Source organism: Lissotriton vulgaris, chromosome 4_1 (genome assembly GCF_964263255.1).
Source record: "Lissotriton vulgaris chromosome 4_1, aLisVul1.2, whole genome shotgun sequence".
Lineage (NCBI taxonomy): Eukaryota > Metazoa > Chordata > Amphibia > Caudata > Salamandridae > Lissotriton > Lissotriton vulgaris.
In genome coordinates this window covers 1,518,959,002-1,518,975,596 of record NC_141691.1, presented here as the reverse complement: position 1 = coordinate 1,518,975,596, position 16,595 = coordinate 1,518,959,002, and the positions used below count along the sequence as shown (strand labels likewise).

At 48.8% G+C, this 16,595-nt stretch overlaps 1 protein-coding gene across 1 annotated transcript in view; it reads right to left on the bottom strand.

The window, feature by feature from the left end:
* Positions 1 to 16,595, bottom strand: part of RP1 (RP1 axonemal microtubule associated) — a 2,616,437-nt gene that overhangs the window by 1,795,323 nt on the left and 804,519 nt on the right. Inside the window, exon 21 of the mRNA XM_086965756.1 lies at positions 2,921 to 3,053. Within this exon, the coding sequence (XP_086821882.1) occupies positions 2,921 to 3,053 (133 nt within the window). The remainder of the gene's footprint in view (positions 1 to 2,920; positions 3,054 to 16,595) is intronic.

Genomic DNA, 16,595 nt, shown 5'->3' with positions numbered 1-16,595 from the left:
AGGCGTTCTCTTGCGCGGGCGGGGCCGCGTCGGCCGTTGGACGTGCGCAGCACTAGGAAGAAAGTGCTTGCGACGGCCAATGGCCGACGGCAGTAGGGAAGGGGTTAACACTCCTCCCGAGGCGGGCAGAATGCTGTCTGTTTGTCCCAGTCCCTGTGAGGCTACTGGACCACTGGGGCACAGACTTTCTAAAAGTTGCCTAACTTTGTTAGTGACATTAAATTCGACCTGGGCATTAAGCCGGATTTAATGCCACAATTAATTTGATACCTTACAGTACCCAGTTAGGTAGTTCCGTCAGAAGTTAGCCAGGCTGGGATGTCAGCCAGTAGCCCTTTATTAGCTAATGGAGCTCCTAACTTTTCCACAGCTAAACAACAATTTAGAGGTTTTGCTGCGGAGACATACATAACTATATATGTCCTACTTAATAATATACAACTTCACACCATAGGGCTTTCTAGGCCTTCCTTTGAGATTATACATATTATTAAAGGAGTGGTGGTTTTGCCACTGGTTTGAATGACAAAGTCGAACTAGCAGGGTGACACTGATGTTCCTGTCTGCTGTGGCAGGCTGGGAGCCATTTTGTACTTTGACACACTCATGGCCAGATCTTAATTTGTAATAAAATAAGTGTGGGGCTCTCGCCAGGAGGCCACTAGAACTGGCACCATCCATTGCCCCTGCCTGCGCTGCCAAAACATAACTTTTAACCATCACACTCCTAAAAGTGTGACAAGTCAGACTATACCAGCTCCCAAAGCTGTAAGAATCTCTTTGGGTGGCAGGCAGTAGTATTTTTTAATGTACAGTTATTAATAAACATCTGTTATGGTGCTCATCTCAAAATTAGACACTATGGGGCCCATTAGGTTGGCGGGCGGACAAAGTCCCGACATAAAACGGGACCGTCCGCCATAAGGGCGGCGGTCCTGTGGGGGCCATTAGGATGCGCCCGCCTCACTGGCTGGCGCATCCCGCATTTTTAACATTGCTGTGGGCAGTGCTGAAAACACTGCGCCCGCCGCAATGCTAAAAATGCACATTGTGCACTTCAATGCACAACGTGACAGGCACCGTGCAGTGCCTTTCACGTTGTACAGTGAAGTGCAGGGGATACCCCACAAGACATTCCTGCATGCCTTTCCGTGGCGGAATGTCCACGCCTTCACCCTAATATGGATGGCGGTGTCTAACAGATACCACCACCATATGAAAACCTTTTCTGCCCTCTCAACTCCTTGGCCGGTCGAAAGCAGCGGACGATCTTTTCGTCCGCCGCGGTCCCCTGCCATAGTCATATGGCGGGGGGATGGGTGGTGGGCAGGGAAGGATTTTGGGTGGATCGCCAATCCGCCCGACATCCTAATGGGGTCCTATGTGTCAAACTGTCATATGTACTGGTTTTGACAATTAAGTGCCGATGCAGAGCACCTGAAACCACTAGCTCAAATTAAGCACTGCGCAGTGTGGCACAATCAGTCTTGCATCCCATGGTGGATACTCTATCTAATATGCCCTTGGTACCCCGGCTACCATATACTAGGGACTTAAGTCAGTACTTGTCAATCTGGGATAGCCAATTCCACATACACTTTGCAACGGGTAAGAATGCTGGCACTGAGGTCTGGTTAGCAGGCCTCAGGGCACACTCTCAGTCAAAAAACCAGCGGCATCAATCAAAAAAGCGGAGGTGAATGTACAAAAAGAGGAATTTCCTTACACAAGTGCAAACCCATAATAAAATGGACCATATTATTAGTGGAAGATAACCTCAAGAAGCACCATGTTTAGGGCCAATTTGTTCCCATCTGCCCTCTTGCCCCTCGAACGGGGCATGACATTGGAATATTTTTCCTTTTTAGGTCACAGCTACAGACATCACAGCTACAGACATCATTAGCAGTCTGTCGCAGACCTACAGTTTTGAGTTCATTATATATACTTAGAGTGGGCTATGTTCCAGCCCCTTTCACATGACTGGCTGGTTGGTTTGTTGTCTCTCTCAGGCCTCTGATCTTGATTTCCTCATTCTTTTTGTGCTAGCCCCTCCAAGTAAAAGTTTAGTCTCCAGTATTCTAGTTGGATGAGTAGTATAGCTCTACTGGCTGATTTCAGGGAACTCTCATTGGGAGTGCATGTTTTCTTTATCCTTGCACCACCATTCTATTTTTGTAACATTCCCCTCAACTTTGCCATCACTCCACATTCCTCTATAAATAAGCCACCCAAATGCTCTCTAATTTTACTCTCGACCCCTCATCAGGCTCTCCCTAGTCTCATGTGCACTCTGTTTTTTGTATTCCTCCCTCCCCCACTCATATGTTGCTCTTCAGTCCCTCTCCATGTTTTATTTTTTCAACTGTTGGTTTTATGGGCAGCTGCAAGTGGCAGTGGGCTGTTTGCTCCCCGTTTTTGCATCCCCACACACTTTCTTTCTCAAATTATAATTTAGCAATCTAGCATGGTTGATGGTCATGATGGAATTATAAACTAAAAAAGCCAGATTGGTTGGTGCATCGAGATGTGTGCATCTCAGTGAAGGCCCATGTATGTGTTTAGCTTGCCTGGCATCTTGCAATGATTTCTTTCATCCAAAACCAATTCCAGGATGGTGTCCTGGTGTCCACATATGCTCGGATGAATCATGATGCTCTGGCAGTCCTTTTTGCATCAGCCAATGCCACTGAAAACAAGCATTGGCTAAGCCAATAGTGCTTCCTTTACAGACAAGACCTATTGGCTTGAAAAATGTTGGCTTTTTATTATTTATGAGGAGGTACTTGTGACTAAAAGAGGAAAGTTGTGGCAATGGGAAATGTCAGTCCTCAAACTGTGACCTTTAAAATTAGGCATCAAAGAATGTTATTGCTAGGATCTCCCAGTTCCAAAGAAGATCACTGTGGTTATCACTGACCTGGATATACAGCTTTCCCATTCTTGGTCACCGGGACCTCACACACAATATCGCCACCACTCCGACTTCTTGACAGCCATCGGTTGACTTCAAATAGCATAATCATCTTGCTCTTCATGTTCACTAAAGTCACCTATGAGAGAATGAGAGAGAGCATGTAGTTTGATTTATCTGTGGACAATTGTAATCCTATTTCTAGCTCCATTTCTCAAAAGTACATGGGCAGAAAGCAGACACTGCACCCTCAGGGAATCTCTTTCTTACATCTGTGTGGAAGGACAATAAATGATCAAGTTTGTACTCGGATTGGAGAATCTCATGCTCTGCTCCACTGTTGGCTTATTGAGGGGTGCTGACCATCAACCTGGTGATTGCTGGTATTCTGCACTTAAGGCAAATTGCTGCAGTAACTAAAGGCTTTGGGATGGTTTCCTGATGGTTCTGGCTGCTTCAATCCAGTTTTCTCATATGTAGAAGCACACGTTTTAAGTTGTCAGGGTCCAATGGTGCTGCACAAGCCAACATCAAGCCTCCCTATGATTATTACCTGTAGTTCAGTCAACCATCTGGAACAATCCAGAATAGAGTTCTGAATATAAGTAGAACGTCAGTGCTGAAAACATTAGATTTTGAGCTAGTATGTTTGTGGTGGTATCTGAGGAGATATGGTTATTGGGTGTGGGGGATCAGGGTGCACAATCATCATATTTCCCATACTTTTTTAGTATCTGCAGGAATTAATCCCAATGTGCCACCATCGCTTTCTTGCTCAACCTCCCTTTTTTCCTCCCTATGGAAAGCTCTATTTTCTGCCTGCGCCTAATATTCTACCGTTTGTTTCCACATACTAAGACGTGGAAGGTAATGAGGATTTCCATCTCATTGTTATGGCTCACTTAGCCAGTATTGGCGCCAGACCTGAGATTTTTGAAGCAACGTTGTCTTTTTTGGGTCTAGGATAAATACCAAGTAAGAAAGCCTCAATGTATTCCAATTTCGATCTAGCAATCAGTTGAAATCATTGTTAACACCTCCTCCCTAAAAAGGCGGAGGTAACACATGTTCAAATCATATGCAAATTAGGCTGTGGGTGAGTGATGGTCTGGGGCTCCAGTATAAATGTGTCTACATTTTTAGGATTGTAGCATTTTATTGATTTTAAGTTACAACATCCTTTGCCTATATCCAATGGCCGGCGAGGCAACATGATAGACGGGAAGGGAAACTGGGGGGCATAGGGTAGGGTCCTACATAGGGAGAAAAACAAAACGTTTCATGCTCATTCATTATAATTCTGTTCGAATGATCTTCACACATTCTTATTGTTCTCTTGATTGTCAGCCTGGGTGCTGTACGTGAGTCTCAGTACATGTAGATATACTACACATGAGAGTTCATGGTATACGTTGGATAAGTGTTTTATGTGCAATCCTCACGTTTTCTCAAATTTGGGTAAAGTATGGCTTATAACTGCTGTTAACTTTTCCATACCTAATAAGTGCAACCAGTCTGTGTGCGTTGGGACAGTGTCTGTGCCTCATTTTGATAGCAGAACCTGCTTTGCTGCGCTTAGTGCCAGGGCGATGACCTTTCCCCTAGAAGAGTGTACTGGGTATGTTTGAACATTGGGCAGTCCCAGTAAAATATAGCTGGGGAAGCAGGGTATTTTGGTGCTAAACATCTCGTCGATATCCGCAAGGACGTCCGTCCAATAGCGGTGGAGCTTGGGACAGTGCCACAGCAAGTGGGAGAGTGTACCTAAGTGAGTGCAGTGGCGCCAGCATTTATCATCTTTCCCTCTCTGCCACTGAGCCAGGCGGGCTGGGGCATAATACCAGTAGCGGACGATTTTAAGCAGTATTTCCTTACCAGAGGTGCTAGTGGCTGATGTGCGGTCGGGATGTAAAATGTGTAAAATGTCAGTCCACTCTTTGTACGTGAAATGGCGTTCACATTCTGTCTCCCATCTTTTCCTGCCGGGTGAGTGTAAGGGGTTAACTATGGTGTTTAGAAATATTGATAGGCAGGACAGTAAGTGACCGTCATCTCATCTGGACAGAAGCGAGCGCTCGAACAGAGTCAACTGCCTGTTTGCATAGGGCCGTATTGATGGGCGTGTTACCCAGTGTCGTACTGTGATGTAGCACCAGTGTTCCGAGTCCGGGAGCCCAAAGTCCTGTTGCACCCTTGTAAAGTCCAGCAAGCCCTGCATATTGACAGATCTACAATGAGTTTCCAATTGAAGTCTTGCCAACATGAGTAGGTCCGTTCATGCCCCTGCGGGAAGTCCGGGATTCCCATGATTGGGGTGAGAGGGGAAATCGGGGTGGAGAGTTGTTTGGGAGACCATGTCTTGTCCCAAACTCCTATTGTGGCCCTGACCTCGGGGGAAATATATACTCCCAGTGGGCAAATTCTATGGGGGAGTTATGGTATTTTCCATATGTATATCCCGGCTACTGCCTGATCTAGAAATGAGCAGTGCTTCTCGGTAAGTGGGCGTTGCCACTCCATCATGAATCGCAATTGGGCAGCCTGGTAATTTCGTTCTAGATGGCGTATGCCCAGTCCTCCTTAGGCCAATGGGAGATATGCTTGGTCCTTGGCCATTCTGGCACGCTTACCACCCCAGATGAAGGACTCTATGGTGGATTGTAGTTTTTTCAACATGGAGATGGGCAGTTGCAATGGCATCACCTGCATAAGGTATAGGATTTTGTGCAGGAGAGACAACTTCACTGCAGCTATATGTCATAACCAGGAAATGGAGTCCCCATACCAGGACTGAATGAGAGATTCCACTATTCTAAATAATTCAGAGTCGTTGTCTGACATCAATTTGTCTACAGTGGTTTGTATGTGTATGTCCAAAGATGGGATTCCTAGTTTGGCCCATGCAATAGGAAAATCTGTAGCAAGGCGTGCTTGTTCATCTTGTGTAATGGTGATATTTAGTACTTGGGAGTTGGGACTTGTGTTATTCACTTTGAAGTCAGAGACCTCACTGAATGATGAGAGTTCCTCTAGCAATGGAGGCAGTGCCTGTTGAGGTTTGGTGACGGCTAGTAGTATGTCATCTACGTGTAAAGCTATCTTGTTGGATTGTCCCTCATCTTTACTCCTTCAATGAGAGGGTGCCTTTGAATGTGCCCCGCTCGTGGCTCCATGTAGAGCGCAAATAGGAGTGGTGAAAGTGGACATGCCTGCCTCGCCTCTCTGGAAATGGGGAAGGCAGGGGGTAGGGAGTTATTGACTCTGACCAGTGCTCTCGGGTTTACATAAATAGCCCAAATCCACTGTCAAAAATGAGGGCTCAGACCAAAAGCCTCCAGCACCACCCGCAGGAATGGCCAGTGCACCCAGTCGAATGGCTTTTCGGCATCTATTGACAGAAATAATGTTGGTGCCTGAGATTGTTGGGTCTTATCTAGCAGGTGGAAGAGGCACTTGGTGTTGTCCCCACATGTGCAGCCGGGTATAAACCCTGATTTGTCAGGATCGTCCAGTCCTGGCATGTATTGTCCCAATCTGTGTGGCAATATCCCTGTAAAAATATTAGCATCTACATTGAGTAGGATATGGGTCGGTAGGATGTACAGCATTGGCTGTCCTTCCCTGGATTTGGCAGGAATGTTATAATCGCGGTGCTCATGGACTCTGTATGCGCCCCAGAAGTGCTAAAGGACTTGTATATCCGAGCAAAGCACAGGGGACAATAGTGCTGCATATTGCTTTTAAAAGGCAACTATGTACCTGCCCTGTCTGGGTGCCTACTCCAACTTAAGTCTCCCTATCGCTTCCAGGACCTCCCACTGGGTTATTTCAGCCTCTAATGGTGCTGCAGTGTGATCCGATAGTGTTGTCAGTGGGGTCTACTCTACATAGGTAGAACAGTCCCTCGGTGATACCTTGTCCCCCCCATATAGCTGAGCATAGAATTGGCCAAATTCAGCTGCAATGTCTTCATCTTGTGTTTTAAGTTTCTGATCTTGGTCTATCAAACTATGTATGCGGTGGGGGTGCACCTGTGCTTGCAGGCTATGGGCCAATAATATTCCACCCTTATTCCCCCCTTGCGTAATAGTTCTGTCTCTGGCAAAGTAGGGTATGCTCTGATGCATCCATGTCAAGGGCCTTGAGCTGCTTTCGGCGATGGTCATAGGACCCGTACCCTCCAGATATGCCCCCGCTGCTTAGCAACCCTAGACATGCAAGATCCCCACATTTGAAATCACCAGAGATTCAGGTGGGGTTAAAAAGGCCATGTTTATTCACACATTGTATAAACATGACAAGCAATAACATGCATCACAAGTTATAACATAACTACACTTATGAGCATATCAGCTCGGTGAGCATATCAGCTCCATGAGCATATCAGCGCCATCACCTTCCCAACCCTAAGGGAGGAACACCATCTGGTTCGCATCTCGCAACTGGTTATCCTACGCCAAGTGCCGTGCACCTGCCCCTTAGAGTGGTGGGTCCCGCCCTTCTATCCTTGTCCGCCAATACCGGGGCCCACCTCTCGACCACCAGGCTGCCCAGGGTCGCCCGGGAGGCTCGAAACCTGTCGCCCTAGCCTCCCCAGCCGGTGGTCACTTCCTCCCAGTGGAGAGCTTGCCATATCCCCCCTCAGAGCTGGCCTATAGAGCCCGGCAAGCGGGCTCCCATCCATCTTGTTTAGCCACTATTTACTGATCGCAGGTCTCTTCTCCGCAGAACGCCCCTCAAACCATTAATCTAAGGGACGGGTGGGTGGGAATTTTGGAAAGCCGGCCTGGGTCTCGAGAATGGCGTGGAGCCAGCGTGCAGTCAGGAATCCAGGAGTGATAGCGGGAACAGAGACCCCAGTCACAGGGAGTTGACCCTAAATAGGCCCAGAGTCTCCACCCCTGACCCTCGGGTGACGCGATATCGCCAGAGCGGAAATGGGTCGGTCAGACGCCGATTGGGCCGTCCGCCCGACCAATCACCAGAGACCAGGAGCGGGCGGGGTCCGGAGAGGCCGGGTCCTAAGTGCGCGCGTCGTGATTCTCCACGCTTGTCATCTGATGTCTGACTCTATGTGAACCTGTCTGTCTGTGGGTCTTCTCCAAGTCCCTCACCGTTGCCTCCAATTCTGCACGTTTGGCTGCGCATTCCTTGTTAAGCTGTGGCGCTATGGCAAGATAGTGTCGCTATTTCTGTGTGTAGGGTGTCGTTAGTCACAAGGTACTCAAAAATGGCTTTCTCCTCTCGCTTAACTGTGGAGTCATAGGAGAGCATTTTGGGGTTGAGTCGCCACAATTTGCATCCCTGACTACAAGGCGGGAAGCGCAGTATAAGCTGGATGGGGGCAAGGTCCGATATGGAGGCTAGCCCAATGTCTGCTTGTGTGACCATTGGGAGCAGTGATGCTGAGAATAATAAATAATCGATTCTGGCATACGAATGATGCGCAGCAGAGAAAAATTTGTGAAACTGTGTGAAAGGTTGTAATGTCCTCCATGCATCCACTAACCCAGTGGGTTCCCTGTGTGGTGAACGATCTGGTAGGCTCTGCCCGATGAGGTGACCGGTCCAAGGAGGCATCAGGGAGGTGACCGGTCCAAAGAGGCATCAGGTACGAGAATAAAGTCACCCCTATCACTGATTTTACATCGGGTGCAGTAAGGATAGTACTAATTGCCCACCGTATAAAGAGTCTTGGAGGTCATTGGGAGCATATATGCATACTATTGTGAAAGTATAGTTATAGAGGGATAGGAGCAATGCTATCATTCGGCCTGTGATTTTGGAGTGCGTTTCGAGGACTCATCCTTGGAAGTGGGTGGCTACTAGAATGCTGACCCTGCTATCTTCTCCGGACCAGCTGACCAGAACTGTCTGTCAAACCATTTAGATCGTATTCTACTCCAGTCTTTTTTCAAGAGGTGAGTCTCTTGTAGGAGACATATATCATAGCTGGCCACCCTTAGCTGGGCCAGTAGTGCTATTCTCTTGGTTGGGGACTTCAAGCCCCTCAAATTCAGGCTAATTATTCACACCATGTAGTGGCATAGTTAATGGCAGCTACCTGGGTCTCGTTCAGGATGGATCATGTCCCTGCACCCTGCAGGCGTGCCGAGATGTGACAGTGTGGCAAACTGTTGAGCATGATGATATTTAACAACTGTATAAACATTGAAACAAATAAAACATGAGTACCATGTGGTGAAAAACTGGCAGTCCTGTAGTCGGGGTCCATGTCATTGGTCGCTCGTGCCAATGTCCAAAAGGATGTGGGGAGTGCAGTAGCATCAGCCGCTGCTAGCTGATTACTAAAGATTGAAGGCACTCTACACGTTGCTCCAGCTCACTCATCTTATGACATAAATATTTGACCTCTTTTGACACCTTTATGCACAGGGGCGCTATGTCATTCCGTAGCTCACTGAAGAGGGTTTCCATGAATCTGCACGTTATAGGGGCCTCATCACTTGTTTCTTGCCTCTCTGGAGGACCAGCGATGGTGTGATTCAGGGAAGTCGGGTCCGGGGCCATCCCTGTCTTCTTGGTGAAGCCCTTGGTGAGGAGATCTCTGATGGTGGCAGTGTCTTTTGGGGTCTGGTTGAAGTCTGTGTCTGATTCTGGTGTATCAAACACAAAGAAGGGGTGAGGGCTCCTAACTCTACCACCCTAGGCCCCCACAGAAATTCAAGTGAACACACAAGGGGGGTAGTAGGGTACACATAAAAAAAAGCAACCACAACGGAACGTAGACATGGGGAAATTCAATCATTGGAAAAAGTTGCCCTCACTCACATACCGAAGTATGTGACATTCTACCATCATTGGGCCTGCTTGCAATACACCCTGGTGTAGCCACACCTCGGGCGGAGCATTAGGGAAGGGGAAAACAACAATAATCAAAGTCACTTGACAAGACAAACCATAAATTCCAGACAACATGTAACATATAAAGTGATTTGATGTGTACCAATCACCAAGTGTCAGAAATAATAGTGCGACTAAAGTGCAGTTAATAAGGAATGTTAAAACTGATTAAGGGTGCCAACTGAAATAAATGTTTTATTGGACATTACCTGGTACCCCTATCAGGATTAAAAACTCGTATTAGGATGGGAAGTGTCTTGTTCGAGGCCCAAGGATCTCACAAGACTTCCCTCCTGATACTGCTTATGTCAACATGTTTCAACCGTAACAAATGTGCCAAAGCTGGTCACCTCGGTATTCTTCAGTACAGTCGCCTTTTATTTCTGTCCGAGCCCTACCGCAAATCGGTATACTGGGCCCCTTGGAACTGAGCCGGTCTTTACAAATCCGTGCCTTCTCCTGTTACATGTAGAGGCTTATCCCGAAATGTGGGAAAAACACTTACTGTGGATAAAAGAGAAAATAAAGTAATGTAATGCGTTCTCTTTTCCCATCTTGAGGCTTGCCATCTCTATTGTGCAAACCATTTGTGTCTCTCTTATATCATGCTGTTTTATGGTTAGGTTGGTAATGAATCCTCCTAATTCATTCATGATCCTTTAACTGAAGTGGGATCTCTTTACCCCACCCTTCCCAGCACACGAGCACATTACTGTCCGACCTCGTGCTTCCCGATCGGATGGCTCATCAAACCTCGTTTACACTCATCACATTACCCCGCGAAGCTCCATCACTCGCACCAATCTTCCCCGTTTTACAAATGAACTACCCATCATGCAACTTATCCATCAATACCATTTGTTTTACTTACCGAGTTCATTGAATTTATGAACTCGAATTGGTGCCCTGCGGGAGGTTCCCCCTTCGAACACAACCTGTATATACAGAGGAAGATGTGGGGAGGAAGGTACAAAGGAACGGTTTTAGAGTCGTGTTTGGCGTTTTAGCTGACTTCCTGGTTCTAGCTTCCGTGATGTTTAATCACACCAAAAACACCCCTTCCTTCCTCTCTCCCTCCTCTCTCTCACTCCTCCTCCCACAATGCTCCTTACTGTTCCTTGGGTGGCGTCCTGCTCCCTTGCCCGCTTTCCGTGACACCGCGTAGTCAGTGTTTACGGTAAGGTTGTGGCTTTAAATATCTTATGAGGGCGTTTTCCCGCTAGCTCTCTCTCGCGTCCATGTGAACGACGTGGAACTGCGTCCTGCCGTCATCCACGGTATCTAGGATACCACGCTCAGAGGGCGTTACCTGGGTGGATGTTATTCCGCCCCTTCTGCTGTTACATCGGGCGCCTGCTTCCTCTGTTACCATATGTCTAGGACCGCATCGTACATTGGAACTCGTAGTTCATTTTGTTACTACCTGATGTCATCCTATTAGCAAATGTGACAATCGTGTCTTGTTAGAAACGGGGGCATAATTTAGTTACGACCTTACCACTTTTCTAAGGATTGGTTATAGAAAGTGTCTTGAATCATGGATATTCTTATCCCGCCTCTACCTCAAGGTACTATACGTAGGACCCCTGCTGGTAGTGGTGGCATCTAATGGGTTCGCCTTTTCTGTTATACACATTCGTCCCCACTATCAACCATCCCATATTACTTCAATACCTCGTATTCTGAGCCCTCATCTAACCAGTGGCCTACCCCGGTTATCTATCTTGCTAGAGAACCCCAGGGTATATCGTCATTCAGCTGATTCTGGTGTCTCTTCTCTGGTGTGTTCCTAGTAGCGTGTTTCAGCCTATGCTTCCAGAGGCCTGGCTGTGTCCCTCGCTCACTCTTCGGGATGGCATTAGCAGTCAAAGTTGTGTAGCCTGTCCAGAGCCTTGTTTGCTAGGGGCACGAGGATGGATGGCTTCTCGGATCGTCCGTTCCGGTTACATCTGCCTTCCTTTCATGCGCACTTTGAGGGGTCCAGTGTCTCTTGACATGCGATTGCAGGCTGGGGTATGCTCTTTGTGTTGTGTCCAGTGGGCCCGCAGTGTCCCTTCGATGAGAGTATTCGATGTAGTATATAGGCCTGAGGGCCTCACCCTCAGCTAGAGCTCCCTTCTCGGGGCTTGGTCAGCCAGTTGCATCTACTTTCAACACCAGGTGTCATAGCTCGCTGAAGGAGTGTCTCTTCAGTGTCTGTGCCCCCCAATGGCTACTGCTACCTGCTCGATCAGCCCCTCTCTCCTCCCTGAAACTATCCAAGGTGTGGATGGGCTACTGACTAGGGGATTCTGCCAAAGGACTGTTCTGCTGGAGGCCATTCAACAGCCATCACACTGTCCACACGTGCCAGCTTTCTCTTCTGTATCAGTGCTTGGGCACCTTCCAGAGTCTGGCGAGGTCTCAGGTGGTGGTTGCAGCGGAGGTGTCCGGTCACAATCATTTTGTTTGGTCAGACTTGGTGCTATGTGAGGACCGTGCCTTCAATTGGCGGCTGCCGCTGAGCTATCAACAGGCCGTAGGGCTGCATATCCTACCGGGTGTCTCTACAGCGGTGAGGCCAGCAGTTCTTGAGGAGTCACAGCATGGCTCCGCTGTGGAGATGGGAGCTAGGGGGTGGGATGCGGCATGGCCAACAATCTCTCCATCGGCCTCTAGCCACCACCCGGTCATTCTGTTGCTGCTCTTGCACCTACCCGGCGCCTGTCAAGGTCTCAGCTCTGCCCAGGTGCACCTGCCGACGTCCGGATTCTTTCACTACTTGGTCCTGATCAGGACTGCCCCACCTCCATCTTGCTGCAGGTCAGCCCGGGCATCAGGTTAGTGCAGGGTTGGTCCAATTTCCTGCTGCATGTAGTTCTGGACTTCAATGCTGCCCAGCCGCCATCTTGTCTGCAGGCGGCCCATGTGCTGTGCGGGGGTTGCTGCATTACTGATGGCAGCCGCCGAGCCGTCACATGCCACATGTTCGTTTCCTCCTCTCGGCACTATGGATTGCAGTGCGGGCAGCGAGTCTCTCAGGGCATTCATTCAGTTATGGCGTGGGGAGGGCGAGTCATGGCACAGCCAGTTGTCTCACTGCAAACCCGCCCCCTCACCTCAGTCAATCCGTTGAACCATGACGCCTACCGGCGCTCGCTGGTCCTGGTCATGCCCGGTATGTCTATGTATATTCGAGTCTATCGCGTTCTTTCTCGGAGCTTGGTCACGGCTGTTCAGCTGCCATCTTCCCTCTTGGTTGGGCCAGGTGTTGGGTGGATGCTGGGTTGACGTCACCACTCTGTCTTTTTGGGGGAGGTTCAGGGTCTTGGGTCAGCGCCACAAGCTTCCCTCACCTTATGTCGGCACTCAGGAACAGCTAGCTCCATGAAAGTGCTAATGCATGGGCGCCATCTTGGACACCCCCATCCCCCCCCAACGCCCCTCCGGCTACATTTTTAAGGGGTTAGGTAGGCTCTATGTAGGATGTTAAACTAGGTGAATTTGAAACATGAATTTTGGGGCATTCTCTGGGGGCATACCAGGGCCTTCTGCTATTCGCTATCAGTATAGGAGAGTTCCAAATTCTCTTCCCACCAAAAGCTGAAATGATGATACTCACAGGGTACATTTGAGTAAGATATTCTTTATTTATTTAATTTATAATGATAACTCCAGGAGAGAGCAGCCAGCCAGCTCTGCAACGGTCTCTGCACTCTCGCACGTGAGTATTCCCTCCATTGCAACCACCCCTGCATTCCAATGGAATCCATACATTTTTTTGTATTTTTTTCATTCGGAGAGTTCATTAAAAGAATGTTACATATACAGTCTTGTTGAGACTAACAATATACATAATTGAATAAAAATACATTAAATAAAACAAGCAAAATTAATACGTTCTTTGTGAATTTATAAAATATTACCATTTAATCAATCAATCAGCAAAATCAACTATTGTACCTTCCCCAAAGATGTTTCAGTTTTTTTTAAAGCAATCCTTTTTCATTTAGACTCCTTAATCTCCCCATGCATACATCAGAGGAATGGCCATTGGGCTTTAAACTTAGCATAAGAACTGGACCTTAAGGCTCATCTTCTTTCTAATTCTCAAACTCTGCTCATTTTTTTCAGCCATTGTTGAAGAGTTGGGGTATTTTCACTTCGCCAGTTCTGTAATAATAATGATCTAGCAACTAATGCAATAATAAGTAAACATACAATCAATGCATTTATAAAGAGCACTACATACCCGTGAGGGTCTCAAGGCACGGGGGGGGGAGAGGGGGGAGCTGCTACTGGTCGAAGAGCCAGGTGATGAGGAGTCTTCTGAAGGCCAGCAGGTCCTGGATCTGTTGTAGGTTGGTAGATAGAGTGTTCCATGTCTTGGCGGCGAGGTAGGAGAAGGATCTTCAGCCGGCGGTGGTTTTCTGGATACGAGGAACTGTGGCGAGGGCGAGGTTGGCAGAGTGGAGGCAGCGGGTAGGGGTGTAGAAGCTGAGTCGGTCGTTGAGGTATGCTGGTCCGGCATTGTGAAGGGTTTTGTGTGCATGGATGAGGAGTTTGAAGGTGATCCTCTTGTTGACTGGGAGCCTGTGCAGGCCTCTCAGGTGGGGTGTGATGTGATGTGGCTGCATCGGGGGATGCCGAGGATCAGTCGTGCCGATGCGTTCTGGATTCGTTGTAGTCATCTCAGGAGCTTGGTTGTTGTTCCTGAGTAGAGGGCGTTCCCGTAGTCGAGTCTGCTGGTGACGAGGGCCTGGGTGACGTTTTTTCTCGTGCCAGAGGGGTTCCATTTGAAGATCCTGCGGAGCATTCAGAGGGTGTTGAAGCAGGACGCGGATGCAGCGTTGACTTGCTTTGTCATGGAGAGGGCGGAGTCGAGGATGACCCCCAGGTTGCTTGCGTGGTCGGTGGGTTCTGGGGCTGTGCCTAGTGATGTGGGCCACCAGGAGTCGTCCCAGGCTGATGGGGTAGGCCCGAGGATGAGGCCATCAGTCTTGTCGGAGTTTAGCTTCAGCCTGCTGTCCTTCATCCATTCGGAGACGGCCTTCATTCCACTGTGGAGGTTGGCTTTGGCGGTGTGGGGTTCTTGGGTGAGGGATATGATCAGCTGAGTGTCGTCGGCGTAGGAGATGATGTTGAGGTTATGTTGTCGAGCGACGTGGGCGAGGGGTGCAATGTAGATATTGAACAGCGTCGGGCTGAGGGAGGATACCTGTGGGATGCCGCAGATGATCTCAGTGGTTTAAGAGCAGAAGGGTGGGAGGCGGACGCTCTGGGTTCTGCCGGAGAGGAAGGATGTGGTCCAAGCCAGGGCCTTTTCTTGGATTCCGGCGTCATGGAGGCGTTCTGATAGGATGCAGTGGCAGACCGTGTCGAAGGCTGCTGATAGGTCCAGGAGGAGGAGAGCGGCTGTTTCTCATTTGTCCATCAGGATCCTGATTTCGTCGGTGGCGGCGATGAGGGAGGTCTCGGTGCTGTGGTTGCTGCGGAAGCCGGATTGGGAAGGGTCCAGGATGTTGTTGTCTTCGAGGTAGCGGGTTAGTGGGTTAGCTGTTTGTTGACAATCTTCTCCGTGGACCCGAAGCAGGGAGATGGGCCGGAAGTTCTTGAGGTCCTTGGGGTCCGCCTTGGGTTTCTTTAGTAGGGCGTTGATCTCTGCGTGCTTTCAGCTTTCCGGAAACGTTGCTGTCTTGAAGGAGATGTTGATTGTTTTCCGGAGGTGGGGCGCGATGGCTGAACTGGCTTTGTTGAACATGTGGTGAGGGCAAGGGTCGTATGGGGATCTGGAGTGGATGGAGTTCATGGTTTTGATGGTGTCTTCGTCACTGATGCTGGACCAGGTGGTCAGGCGACTGGTGTGGGTGGAGGTCGCAGGGGTGGTGGTCTCTGCGGTGGGTGCGGGGTGTCGGAGTTGAAGCTGTTGTGGATGTCGGTGATCTTGCGGTGAAAGAAGGTGGCCAGTGAGTCGCACAGATCTTGTGATGGTGGAATGTTGTTGGTGTTGGAGCTGGGGTTGGAGAGTTCTTTTATGATGCTGAAGAGCTCTTTGGTGTTGTGTGCATTGTTGTCTAGGCGGTCCTTGAAAGAGGTACTGATGAGTTGGTGGTGCCTGCGGGTGGTGTTCTTGTGGGCTGTGTGGCTTTCTGGTGTTTGGTCGCGCAGCCATTTCTTCTCCAGTTTCCGACAAGTGTGCTTGGAGGTTCGGAAGTATTCCATGAACCAGGCGGATTTCTTGTTGGGGTGGTTGGTGGTGGAGGTCTTGAGAGGGGCGAGGGTGTTGGCGCAGTCATTAATCCACTGTTTGAGGTTGGTAGCGGCGACGATGGGGTCGGTGGGTGGTCTCAGGGCGAGTGTGGTGGTCAGTTGGTCCTTGGTGACCTTGCCCCAGCAGCGGCGTGGCAACTGTTGGGTGCGGTGGTGTGTGGTGGGTTTCCTGAAGGTGAAGTGAACGCATCTGTGGTCGGTCCAGTGGGGTTCGGTGGTGTGGTTGAAGGAGACGTGGGAGCTTGCGGAGAACATTCCTTCTGTGATGAACTAGTTATAGTGTTTGATGAGTATCCTTGTATTACAATATGCATATCTATGGCTGTGCCCCTTCCTAGATTATGCTTGCGATAATTCTCAATATATTCCCAGAATTGTTTAATCTTTGGGCACTCCAAACCAACATGAGACCAGCTAACTCCACCTCCCACTGTGCATTGAAAGCATATATATTGTATCTGGAGATTTTTACTATGTAAAAATGCTGGGGTCATGGAGTTAAACTTATTGACAGTATTCGAGGTGCCCATTGATAACTGAAGGCCCTCTTAGTGTGACATTCAACCCA